Source organism: Molossus molossus, unplaced genomic scaffold (genome assembly GCF_014108415.1).
Source record: "Molossus molossus isolate mMolMol1 unplaced genomic scaffold, mMolMol1.p scaffold_m16_p_17, whole genome shotgun sequence".
NCBI lineage: Eukaryota > Metazoa > Chordata > Mammalia > Chiroptera > Molossidae > Molossus > Molossus molossus.
In genome coordinates, this window is record NW_023425352.1 from 45,414,587 (window position 1) to 45,428,890 (window position 14,304).

At 34.9% G+C, this 14,304-nt stretch overlaps 1 protein-coding gene across 5 annotated transcripts in view; it reads right to left on the reverse strand.

Annotated features, from left to right (window-relative positions):
• JMJD1C (jumonji domain containing 1C) overlaps positions 1–14,304 on the reverse strand; it is a 307,703-nt gene that overhangs the window by 186,219 nt on the left and 107,180 nt on the right. The window contains exon 1 of one of the 5 annotated variants that reach the window (XM_036264656.1): positions 6,683–6,708. The exons of the other annotated variants lie outside the window; for them this stretch is intronic. Coding sequence (XP_036120549.1) covers positions 6,683–6,700 — 18 coding nt within the window. The 5' untranslated portion in view covers positions 6,701–6,708. Of the gene's footprint in view, positions 1–6,682; positions 6,709–14,304 lie in introns of those variants that run through there. 5 annotated transcript variants of the gene reach the window in all.

Consider the following 14,304-nt stretch of genomic DNA (forward strand, 5'->3'; position numbering starts at 1 on the left):
CCCCACTTTAACTCAAACTTAGCTTTGAACTCCTTCCAATAAGCAGTTATTTTTCACAGTTTATATTATCATATGATCAAATATTACCCTGTATTCTTCAAATATAAAAAGAATATCTTTAAATTATGGGTACGAATTCACTGAGGGTACAAGTGTTATAGTGTACAGTACAGTGCTGCACATGTACAAAGTGCTTAATGAATATTAAGTATCTTCTGACTCCTGCTATCATGGAATTTTAAACATGGAAATAAACCAGTAAAAGACATGTTTGATTTTGAGGTCTTTGTACTGCTGCCCATTAGAAAACTAGTTAGATCTGCTTACCTATTAGAACTGGTAAAGACAGGAATACACTGTTCAAGGAGTTAACATCTGTTTCTAGTTATCCACACAAAGTTTGAAGCAGGGGCCCAAGTCAAGGAATAAGACTGTTGGCCTCTTCTAAAAATGTATCCTTAGGGGTTGAGATGAGGTCTTTCTGATGTTATGTAAAGGGTTCAAACTATACATATTTTTCCACCACTTAAAATTTTTAAGATTCTCATATTTAATTATTAAGTTGTAGTATAACTGGGCTTTTGGAAACTCCAGAAATCTGAAGCAAAGACAATATTCAGGAAAACCTGAACACTATCTTTGCTTTGCCCTCATAAACAATTACAATATGGTCTTATTGACAAAATATTTCAATCAAGAACCTAAAAAGCCAAGGTTTGTAAACATTTCCCTACTCTAAAGAACATAAATTCAATGTAAAGTCTTCCACATACAAAGACCTACTGCTGACCAGAAGCCTCACCAATAACATAAACAGTTGATTAACACATATTTTGCATGTCATATGCATTACATACTGTATTTTTATAATAACGTAAGTTAGAGAAAATTATAAGGGCAAATACATTTACAGTGCTTATTGAAAAAAAAAAATCCATGTATGAATGAACCTGAGCAGTTCAAATCCATGTCATCAAAGAATTAACCACATGAAGGAATTCAGAAGTGCAAATTGGTTGTTAGACTGATGAACATCAAAGGGAAGGGGGAGGGAGCGCAGGATGAGATAAACCAAAGAACTTCTATGCATATATGCATAACCAATGAATACCAACAATAGTATGGGGAAGGCAGGAGGGGGGCGGGATTGGGGAGGAGGAGGACAATGAGGAAAAAAAGGGGAGACATCTGTAATTAAGATGAGTTAAAAAAAATAAAAATTAAAAAAACATGAATTTTAAAAAAAGAAAAAGTCAACTGTAGTTGAAATTTTATTTACCTTTTGATTATAGATAACGGCTGATTCATTATTCACTGATAAATTTCCCATTCTGTTTTATACTCGGTGGAAACTTTATAAATGCATAATATACTTAATTTATAATACACCAAGAGTTTTAGAATATTTTGCTTATCCTATATTCAACATAATATTATCAAGAAAAAAAGATGAGTGTTACCCTAACCTAGGAGAAAACTGTTAGCACAGAGGCTAAATTCTTCATATATAATAGGGCTGGGACTAAAACTAAGTGGAAACACTGATGAAGAGTCTAGCATGCCTTCTACTACATTTCCTAGTGATTCCATTTTTAGAAGAGATGTTTTACATAAGCTTGTGTTATAACTTTTTAATTAAAACTATCTATCCAGCCTGGCTGATGTGGCTTGGTTGGTTTGCGTACTCCCGTGCACTGAAGGGTTGGTTGCCAGTTCGATTCCAGGTCAGGGCTCATGGCCCGGGTTTCAGGCTCAATCCCGGATGGGTAGTCAATTGATGTTTCTCTCTCTCCCTCTCAAAAAAAAAAAAAAAAAATCAATAAAATATATTTAAAAAAATAAAATAACATCAAAGGTATTTTTAAAATACAAAATTAATGGAGAATTACCTTTAGATAATTATTCTTATCTTTCTCTTCATCTCATTCTTCCTTTAAACCACTTCCTCGTCTTACTTACATGCTAAACTTAGATTGAGACAGCTAAGAATGGTTTAAATTACTATATAATGGTAAAAGTGAGAGGGGTGTGAAAGGATGTTATAAAAATCTGCCAAAACTTAAAAAAAAAAATCAGCCACGTCAACATTTACCAGAACAGAGGCATTAAGACAAATGCCATACTGTCTTTAAAGGAAAAAAACAACAACAACCCAGTGTAGAGTGCCCACTATTTCCCTAAAATTGTGTTGACCATTTCATGAATACTCTTATTTCATCACATAAATATAAACAATCAAAACTAGGATTTGTATGTGATCTGCCATCTTTATACAATAATACTGTATATGTAACACAAGAAAATTTTGTAAAGTAATAATAAAAAATGCATTGATGTAACATTGAATCAAGATGCACACTATTTTCAAGTTTGGAAATTGCTAAGTAATAATGAATAAAAATATTTCTATAGTATTCAAGATTATGCAAGTATATTTATCTTGAACAATAAAACCCTTTTGTTAATTAAACAAATTTTCCCAGCCCCAATATTTTAATAAATGAACTTAAACAGCTTAACTAAAAGTCATTGGGGCAAGTTTCTCACTGAGAACAACTTTCTATATTTCTACAGGATATCTCTTAAATCCATTGTATTAATGCAGAAACAGATTCAGGCTTCATACTTTTTTTTTTAATCCTCACCCAAAGATACTTTTTCAATTATCTTCAGATAGAGTGGGAGGGAGAGAGAGAGACAGAGAAACACTGATGCAAGAAAGACACATTGATTAGCTGCCTCCTGCATGACCCCGACCAGGGCTGGGGACTAACCACAACAGAGGTACATGCCCATGGCCAGAATCGAACCCATGACTTCTGGTCCACAGGCCGATGCTCTAACCACTGAGCCAAACCGGCCAGCGTAAGGGAGAGAGAGAAACACTGATGTGAGAAACATCGATAGTTGCCTCCCGTAGATACCCGGTCTAGGGATAAAACCTGAAACCTGTACATGTGCCCTGACCAGAAATTGAACCTGAAACCTTTTGGTGTATGGGATGATGCTCTAACCACCTGACCCACACTGGCCAGGGCTCAAGCTTCATTCTTAAGACACAGATAATGCTACACAACCACAGAGCCATAAATTGTAATTATATTGAGGTATAAAGTAAAAACTCATCACTGATACTAAAAAGTTTTCATTTGATATATGAAATGAAATGGTAGATGTGTTATTTATGCAAACAAGTCTTCAACTAACAGAATTTAATTCCTAGAATGAGACACAATGTTCAAAGTTACTAATGAGAAAATCTATGACATCCTCCACATATTCATATTTTTACATAGTTACATAATCCTCTTTTCTCTTTATAGTAAATTCAATTAATTTCTTTGTATTTCAGGTAAAACTGCTACCACAACAAAAAGACAATATATACAAGTACTACCTTCTAAAATTAACTTTTCCCCTTCCCCTAACAGAGGAGAAAAGGCTTTCTCCCTTCTCTTAACAATGATATCTCACTTAAAAATACTAAGAGCCTAGAATTTTTCATTTTAAAAAACCTTAGTAATAAATTACCATTAAAATAAACAATGAGAAAGAAGTAACTGGTAGATTCAAAGAACATTTTTAACATTTCTGTTAAAGTATACTTTCCTTCCCTCTTTTCTTTTAAAAAAAATTGTCTTCTGTATTGAGTAAATAAATAAAACTTTGACTGTATGTACAAAACTTATCTGAAAAAAACTATTTTAGGAATATCTTAATGACCTATTCCCATCGGGATGAAGAAAATGGATGTGATAATTCCACGGTTTCAGGACTTAATCCTATCATTTTGCTCCAAAGTATAAAATAGCTTTCAAGAGCCAGCTGTAAACTAGGGAGAAAGAACCTCTGTACCTATCTATAATCACGCAGTGACCACACTATAAATTAGACTTCTGTTAAATTCTCAGCATTCAATTCACATTTTAGCAATTTAGTGGGTACATTTTAAAGTCTTTTATTTGTTGTGGAATAAAATATTAAAACCTCAAACAGAATATCAAACTACCCATCTTTCTCATCAAGCTTTCTATTAGTTTCCCATGGGACTTGATTAAGTCTGAATTTAAGCTGGTTGACAAGGCCCTAAAGATCTGTTTTCTGCACTCTTCTGATCCTGCTACATACAATCCCTAGTCTCTTATTCTATAGATCGATACCATGATTTTCTTCCTGTTCCTGAAACATACCATGTTCATTCGGCTCTCATGTAACAGAAAAGTGTAAGATAAATTTTGATTGTAATGATTACAATTAGGAATAAAATAATGTTTGAAACCTAAAAGCAATATCAAGAGAAAAAGAGAAGGACACCAATCTCTGGAGCCCTGCTTTAACTCTTTCAAGAAAAAAGGTCAGTGTCAGAGAGCTGTAAATATTGTCACCAAGAAACCCAAGACTGCCCCAGGCTCATATAAGATGTCCTACTATTCTCAAATGTACATTACTTATCCAAACCGTATGAACTTTATAAAATTTCACACATATATTTCCGAAGTGCATTCTAGGCAAACAATGAATAAACAGTACTGAAAATTATTATCACCAAAGACAATGAAGGTCTTAAATTCATATGAAAGTTATACAAGTGATTCCATGACGATATTATAGAATGATAAAATGGTATTCAAAACTCTGCATCATTATCTTCCAAGTCATATACTACAGTACAAAGAGCATATTCTCTGGAGTTAGAACACTGGCACCATGAATGATAAAAATTTTTAAGCCTCAGTTTTCAAATTAGTAAATCAGAGGTAATTAATACTTCAGAGGGTTGTTGCAATAATTAAACATGGTAATGTAAGAAAAGGACTCAATAAAGTAACTAACACATGTCGGTTTCACTTTCTTTTTTTCCTTGACCTAAAAGTATGATGTATTTCATACACAGAGAAAATATGTCATTAAGAGATTTGTCACCATAATCAAGATTGCATTGTATTAAAATGTTATAAAGAGAAAGGACACATAAAATGCAATTATTCAGAAAAACAACTAATTTAATTAAAAAAAGACCATCAGGAAAATTGACCAATCTCATTCTAAAATGAGAATAGAGGGTGTGTGTGTGTGTGGGGGGGGGGGGATGAGAACATACATACTAAAATATATATATATTTTTTATCCTCACCCAAGGACATTTTTGCATTTATCCTCAGATAGAATGGGAGGAAGAGAGGGAGCAAGAGAGAGAGAGAGAGAGCGAAACATTGATGTGAGAAATACACATCAAGTGGCCACCACCCACAGGACCTCAACCGGTGCCAGGGACAAACTGCAACCAAGGTACGTGTCCTTAGCAGAAACCAAACCCGGGCCTCTCTGGTCTGCAGGCCAATGCTCTAACCACTAAGCCAAACTGGCCAGGCCCACACTAATATTTTTAATCCTAGTTTTTTATATTCCAATGTCTAAACCACACTAACTTTTATGATATATTTAATATTTTGACATAAATAAAAACGATCTCTTCACATTAAAAAAAAAGCCTAGAAAAATGAAATTTACTATTAGAATATAGTAACATGCCTGTATAATTTATCTTTCAAAAACAGAAAAAGTAAAAGGATAACTAAGTAGCAGAGATAGAAGACATCCAGAAATCCATGAACCCAAGGGTGATAACATAATAATTTGGGAAGGAGAATAATCAGAAACAATATTTATAAATATGTAATAGAAACTGACCATATGGAGAATGTTTTAACATTAAATTTTAAAGTGACACAGATGCAGTACATAGCAGTGAAAGTAAATGTCAACCATGTTAACACTTGTTTTAAGACCATTTTCAACCGGAATTCAACCGAAAAGTGTAAGTCATTTCTGGTTACCAGTTGTAACGGAGAAGGATCAACATGATACAGTTCTTGCTCCCAAGGAGAGATAAATCTTATTTCAAAAGAATTGCAATAAATATTTAGATAGCAATCCTTACAAAAATACCATCATACAGCTTTTGAAATTTAAGAAGTTTATATAATACATGTATGTACATTCTCTCAATTCACTTTAACATTTAAATTCTCTCAATACAACCCTATAAAGTAGATATTAGGTATTTTTATAGGTAAGAACACAAGACCCAGAAAGACTGATTTATCCAACATAGTTAACATTTGACAGAAACAGAACTCAGAAACCTGAGTCTACTTTTATAATACCACATACAGCTCCAGAAGGAAATACTATTCAATAAAGTGGATGGGAGACCAAGAAAGCAGAAGTTCGTTTTTAATTATTTAAATGTTGATACTTCTAATAAGAAATGGGAGAAGATATTCCCTATGAAAGTATGAACTCTAATAGTAAAACTAGTATCTTATCAATATTTTATTTCCCAGGACCTGATAAACGTTAGAAACTTAATAAATGTGAGCGAATTGAATAAAGGTAATGAGTGAGAAACAATATGGCTATATAGTTTTCTAATGTCAGATTTTAAAAGGACATATGGAAGAAGGGAAACATAAGTAAGAATATTTACAAATTAAAATATAAACCTTACAAGAATACTGTCAGAATAAACTCAACTTTATAAATAATACAAAAGAAAACCAAACAAGCCCATTGGCTGCATAAATGTAAGAGTTCGATGAACTAAGAAGAAACAAGAATATTGCATGGGAAAGATGATGTAATGTTAACAGATGCAGAGAGAATAAAGTACTACTCACACCTCCTCTTTTGCATCCATCTTCTCCACCAAGGAGAATTGAGTAGAAAACTGGAAAAGGTAGAAGAAACATAGTTATAAAGTAAATGAAGTTGAAATGAGAAAAGAAGACAGTAAGAGAAACCCAGACACTTTTAAAATTAGTTTTTGTCTAATGAGCCTAAATAATCACAGACCCAAATTAGGCATGCATCTCTACTGTAATATGTAAAACATCGTAAGAAAGGAAAACAATTTCTAAAATGCATTGATTCTGGAAAGAAAGAAAATGTGTTTTAGAAAATTATATATCAAAGAAACATAATTTGAGTTTAAAAGGCTCTTGACAATCCATTTATGTCAATATATATCCAAAGTACAAAAACTATTATTTGCAAGATTGTTTGTAAGCACTATAAAAGAAAAAGGTCACCAAGAGCAAATTTTATTTCACTACAAGTAATCCTAAACTTTTTCTCTATCAATAAATTTCTTTTTAGGCAGGGAAGTGTAACAAATACACTAGATTTGTAAAATTATATTGTGGGGAAAGATCCTGAAAATATTTTTAGGAATAAAATAAAAAATACAAGCTCATTAATAATAAGGGCACACTAGGTACTCACAGCTGGGTAAATAACCATAATTTACAGTATTAACTGTAAATTAAAGTAAAACTGATTGAATCTCTTCTAAAGAAATACACAGGACTCTATCCTCATACTTGAATCAAGACACCAGAGTCAACAGGATTCAACTTTAAGAGAACAGTTTAACATGTTGGATGATAAGATGAAGATTACAAAAGATTTCAATAGATTGGGGAAATGCACAGAATAAACTAATATTAAAACAAAGGAGTGGTAGCTGACTTTGTGCAATAAAAGTTTAAGCTAAAGCTAGAATTTGGCAAAGCTGATAACACTCCAATTTAGAATATAGAAGCCCCAAAGATTAAAAAATTGAGGGACAAGTAGAACTAATAGGAAAATTGAGACTAGTTTGTTTAAACTGCAGCTAGACTCACAGATCTCTCCCTGGCTCTGGCCCCCCACTTTGGTGGAAAAAGTTTACCCCCACTCCCTACCTCCTACCCCCAGGAAAAGGTTATCTGGATCAGGGAGCATATAAAAGCAAGCTGAAGGCAGACATTACTACTGAAACAGGAGGATTAAGTGAACGTTTACATAATGAAATTATGTTGAGAACCAACACCCTCCACCCTCCACCTTCCTCCCACTCCCTGTCTATTTTTACCTCAATGGGTGTAACTTTGAAGGCCAGGGAAAAAGACTAGCAGATTTCTCTGGGAAACCTGACCAGTTTAAGTTAAAAGGCAACTAAATACACAGACATTAGTTGTTCCCCAAGGAAATGGCCTGATCTCTAAACTGACAAGACTACTGCCAACAAACCCCACCCACAGGTTCAGAGCTCCTAATGTGTTTTTAAATTAGTCAAAATCATCTAAGTAAAACATCAAATATAAAAGACACTAAATAACACATAGAGAAAAAGTGACTTCAAAGAAAACAAGACTCTGAAAAGAGAAGAAAACATACCAAAGAACTACTAATATTCTCAATAAGATAAAAGAAACATAATTAAAATACAGAAACAGGACACTATAAAAAAAAAAAGTACTATTTGGAAAATAAGAGTTTTAAAAAATTAAACTTCAATAGTAAAAATAAATAATGTAATGAAAGGTTTAGAATAGAAAGTTTAAAAATGTCCCCGCTAGCTAGCTAGAAAAAAAGAATCTAAAAGGGAAAAAATTTAAAAAAAGATCAGCACAGTTCCATATCCCAATAGAAAAGCTCCAGAAAGAGAAAAATAATATGAGAATTGAAGAAACAATTCAAAAAAATTTCCTAGAACCTAAACTCAAAGTTCCCAGATTCAAAAGCAACTCAAGAACTAAGCACATAGAGGAAAAGAGATATACATCTAGGTATGTCATTGTGAAACTTCCAAGTACAAACAAGAGAGAAGATCCCACAAGCTTTTTTCCCCCACTTTAAAAAAAAATTGATTTGAGATAGAGAGGAAGGGAGAAGGAGAGAGAGAAACATCGATGAGCGAGAACATCAATTGGCCGCCTCCTGCATGCCTTCACTCTGGGGATTGGGCCCACAACCTGACTGGGAATCAAACCGGCGACCTCACGGTGCATGGGTCGACGCTCAACCACTAAACCATACTGGCTAGGCCCATCATATGAAAGATCAAAAAGCACAATGGCATTTTTCAAAACCCACACTAGAATCTGGAAGACATTATTATATCAATACTTTCAAATTTCTTAGGAAAAATCATTTCCAATCTCTAGTCCAGAATTCTATAACCAGTCAGATACAAGTCAAGTTTGAGGGTAGAATAAAGATACTTTCAGATAAACAAGCATCAAAAAAAGGTCAATCTTTTCAACGAAATTACTACAGGATATATTCCACCAATAATACAAGAGAATAAACCAAAACATGGAATCCAGGAAAAGAGTTATATAAAAAAAGTCAAGAGAATCACCAGGATGATGGCAAAATAGGACCACAAGAGATCTAGTGTGTCCAAATATAAAAGCCCCAGGGAAGATTACATAAAAAAGATAAAATTGACAAGATACCTAATATACATACTTGAGTATACTGAAAGAACTTTAGTAACTTGAGGGAGTATCTGATTAAATCTGTGACAAGTACACAGAAAACTAAAGAAAGGAAATGCAAGTCAATTATTAACTCCCCCCAAACTAAAATATTTTCCAAGAAATTGAAAGTCAACATATACAAAGTAGGCAACCAAAAACACTGTTTATAGAGTCATAATAATATAAATATCAGGTACCCATCTAAATAAAATTAAAATATATTGTAAGAATATAGGCTGAGATATCAGTTTATTTAGTTTTAACCTTTTTATCTACTCTTGATATTTTGGAAACAATATTTACTTATTTATTCATTGTTAATCCTCACCTGAGAATATTTTTCCACTGATTTTTAGAGAGATTGCCTCAGGCTGACACTAACCACTAAGCCAAAAGGACGGGGCTGGAAACAATTTTTAAATGTTTGTTTTTATGTTCCGTCTCTCCTACCATTCGTTAAATCACTGAACTTGAGTAAGTATCATTAGCATTTCAAAAGCATGGTCACTGCCTGGCCTGTGTGACTCAGTGGACTGAGTATTGATTGTCCCATGAACTGAGAGGTCCTGGTTTGATTCCCAGTCAGGGCACATGTCAGGGGTTTTGATCCCCAGTGGATGGCATGCAGGAGGCAGCCAAACAATGTGTGCCTCTCACATTGATGTTGTTATCTCTCTCTCTAAAAAAATCAATAAAAATATATTTAAAAAAAACAACAGATAGAGTACTCATACAACTCAACAAAAGGAAGACAAAGAACCCAATTAAAAAATGGGCAGAGGAGCTGAATAGACACCTCTCCAAATAGGACATACAAATGGCCAAGAGACATATGAAGAAATGCTCAACATCACTAATCATCAGAGAGATGCAAATTAAAACAACTATGAGGTATCACCTCACACCTGTCAGAGTGCCCGCCATCAACAAATCAGCAAACAAGTGTTGGCGAGGGTGTGGAGAAAAGGGGACTCTAGTGCACTGCTGGTGGGAATGCAGACTGGTGCAGCCACTATAGAAAACAATATGGTGTTACCTCAAAACATTAAAAACTGAATTGCCATTTGACCCAGTCATACCCTAAGAAGCCTGAAACACCAATCAGAAAGAATCTATGTACCCCCATGTTCGTAGCAGCACTATTTACAATAGCTGAGATCTGGAAACATCCCAAGTGTCCATCAGTAGACGAATGGATAAAAAAGCAGTGGTACATATATACAATGGAGTACTATGCAGCTGTAAGAAAGAAAGATCTCTTATTCTTTGAGACGACATGGAGGGACCTGGAAAGTATTATCCTAAGTGAAAGAAGCCAAGCAGAAAAAGACATATACCACATGATCTCACTTATATATGGAATATAATGAATGTAACAGTATGAGGAATAGGGTAGACCCAGAAACACAGAAGTAGGGTACAGACTGACAACCCTCAGAAGAGGGGATGGTGGGGGGTGGGAAGAGATAAACCACAGAACTTATATGCATGTATGCATAACCAATGGACATGGACAACAAAGCCGGGGCAGGGCGGATGGGGAGAAGGGGGGTCAATGGGGTAAAAAAGGAGAAACATCTGTAACAAAAAATTAAAACAGTATGGTAACTGAGGAACCATAGTAAACCCTCGATTTTTCAGACCTCAATTTAATAGACTTCAGATTTAATGGACAAAATTTCCGGTCCTTATGTTGTAAGTCAAAATTAACACCCTGTTAATTTTAAAATGCTTTTAACCAAGATTTGCTTATAATGAAATTAACAGGTTTTTAAAAAATTATTGATCTGTTATTTTTAATTTTTTTTTTTTTAATCCTCACCCGAGGACATTTTTCGATATTTTGTTCAGATAGAGTGAGAGGGAGAGAGAGAGAGAGAAACATCGACGTGAAAGCGACACATCGAGTGGTTGCCACCCACACAACCCAACCAGGGCTGGGGACAAACTGCAACCAAGGTACGTGCCCTTAGCGGGAACCGAACCCGGGTCTCTCCGGACCACAGGCCGACGCTCTAACCGCTGAGCCAAACCGGCCAGGGCTTGATCTGTTATTTTGAACAACTTTTATCAAATAGGCCATATGTAGGAAAAAACACTGCAGTAATTTCTCCGACATAAATATTACATATCTATAAACATATTCTACATATTTAAATCCAAGAGTCATCTCTCATAAACAATGGCGAATGGTTAGCACGTGATCACATCATATCCTGAGAGGTAATGAGTTCTGTTGTCATGAGGTGTGACTTTCTGCAGCAATTTTAACACGGGTTAACAGGACCCCAGCTGTATGCATTTGTTTACTTGTGATTGGAGAATGCACGTATTTATTAGACCTATTCAGTGTAAAATTAATACACAGAGAAAACTTTTCTGTGAAATTAAACTTCTCATACTTAATTTAAATTACACAAACATGTCTATATAAGTAAAAACAGATTAACTAATTTGTTAATTTTTTAACATACACATTTGGAAAACCTACTTTATTATATAACAGACTTTCGGCTTTTAGGAATAGCCCATTTGCCCAAATTAGTCCTTTATATTGAGGTTTTACTGCACTTGTAATGGAAACTTTGTTACACAGAAAAACATCATGGGATGTGAAGGCAATCTGGCCGCAACATCTGTCACCCCATTGATCGCCAGGGTTGATTCGGCTGATCTGGCTGGCTAGGCAGGTGTCCCCCTCCTCCCTCAACCAATCCATGTGCATCCCTCCAGAAGCCGCGCGCTTGGTTGAAGAGGAGGACCTTCCCCCTAGAGGAGAGGACCGGTCTTTGGTCAAGGGTATACGAGTAGCTGCGCTCCCCTGCTAGAACCTCCAAACAAGCTCTCAAGGTCCATTTGTAAGAGAACGTAGGGTAGTCAAGCTTCCAAGACTCCAGACACATCCAAATGAGGCGCTGCACGTGACAGTCGGAAGGAAGGAAGGAAGGAAGGAAGGAAGGAAGGAAGGAAGGAAGGAAGGAAGGAAGGAAGGAAGACATCATGTACAAAAAGTTCTAAGAGGATGGACCATGTCTGGGATGCTTAGCAACATAGTGCCTAGAACACAAAAGGTCCTAAATAACTACTGTTTGAAAAAATGAAAAAACAGATCACATAAAAAACTTTGTATAACATAATTTGCAAGATCATGTGAAATTGATTTGTTCTTATGATAAACCACTCCAAGCACTGTGATAGAATTTCATTAAATTTAATATTTAGACTAAAAAAAACTTTTATCCTTTAGCAACATTCAAAGTCTCAAAAGCCCCATAATGATTACCTGGAAGGATAGTCAAGTATCTACCTGAAAAACCAATGAGTAACAGGCCCCACGTACTCCTAATTTAAAATATTTTAGTCTTTTATAAATGACCCCAAAATGCCATGCATATTATACAATATTTCACCTATGCACAAATTTAATCACATGTATTTTATGGCTATTGTGCAGAGAAATTTACTAGGTAAATAAACTTGTTTGAAAAAAAAACATCCACAGCGCAACACAAATATGGGTTTCTCCAAAATCAACACATCTTCACATCTTTTTCTCTGAATCTCAAATTAGTCTAACATAAGCTAACATTTGTAGAGGAAAGTTAATATTCATGTAGGAAATGAAAAGTGAAGAATGAAACTGATTGTTATTAGTGAATGTGAGGACCACTGCAAATACCAAGGGCTATATTGAGAACTGGAAACATGTTTTGTAAGAACCTACAGGCACAAAACTAGTTAATAATGACAGATACAGAACTAGAAATCAGCACTACTAACTTCTAATAATCTTTCCAATATATCATATTAGCCTTCCTTCAGTTAGTACCTTCTTTTTATTTTTTTTCAATGATTTTTTTTTTTTTTTTTTTGAGAGGAAGGGAGAGATAGGAACATTGATGTAAAAGAGAAACATCGATGGGCTGCCTCCTCCACGTTCCCTATTGGGGACTGAGCCTGCAAACCTGGGCATGTGCCCTGACAGATTCGAACCGGGACCTCTTAGTTCATAAAATGATGCTCAACCCACTGAGCCACACCGGTCAGGCAGTATTTTCTTTTTAAAGATGAAAAAATATATATTGAACCCTTTCCAGACTTTAGCTATTGTAAAATAGTGCTGCTATGAACATAGGGATGAATATATTCTTTCTTATTGGTGTTTCAGGAACAGCCCAGGTGCCCATCAGTAGATGAGTGAATAAAAAACCTGTGGTACATTTACACAATGGAATAGGATGTAACTATTAAAAAAAAAAAAAAGGCGGGGGGAGGATCTCTTACCCTTTGAGACAGCATGGAGGGACCTGGAGAGTATTACACTAAATGAAATAAGCCAGTCAGAGAAAGATAAGTATCACATGACCTCACTTATATGTGGAATCTAATGAACAAAATAAACTGATGAACAAAATAGGTCCAGAAGCATGAAAGCATGGCACAGACCGATGGATGTCAGAGGGAAAGGGTTGGGGTGGGCAGAGATTAACCAAAGAATTTATATGCATTACTCATGGTCAAAGACAATCTGTGGTGAAGGCCAGGGGTGAAATAGGAAGTGGGTGGAGGGGGGCAAAGGGGGATATCTGTAATACTATCAACACTAAAGATTTATATATATCTACTGGACCCAAGCCAGTAATTTTATATAGATTTTTATTATAAATTATTTTTACCACATTACAAAACACTGGCTAATAGATATTTTTATAATACTTGTCCCAGAGTATACTGATCAGAACACATGACTGTTTTTTTTAGGCCCAAGAGAGCTACAGAGTTCTAGTGGAGAAGAGTCCGAAAAAGACATGTCTTTCAATATTAAACAACTCCAAGCATTTTCAGGTCCTTAAATACTCAGCTTTCAGCTAGGCAAGACAGATAGTTAAATTATCACATTAAAACCATGGTTCCACACAGTTAAATTATCACATTAAAACCATGGTTCACAGTGGAACCCATGGAGAAAGACAAGTAAATCCTGTTATTAATTTAT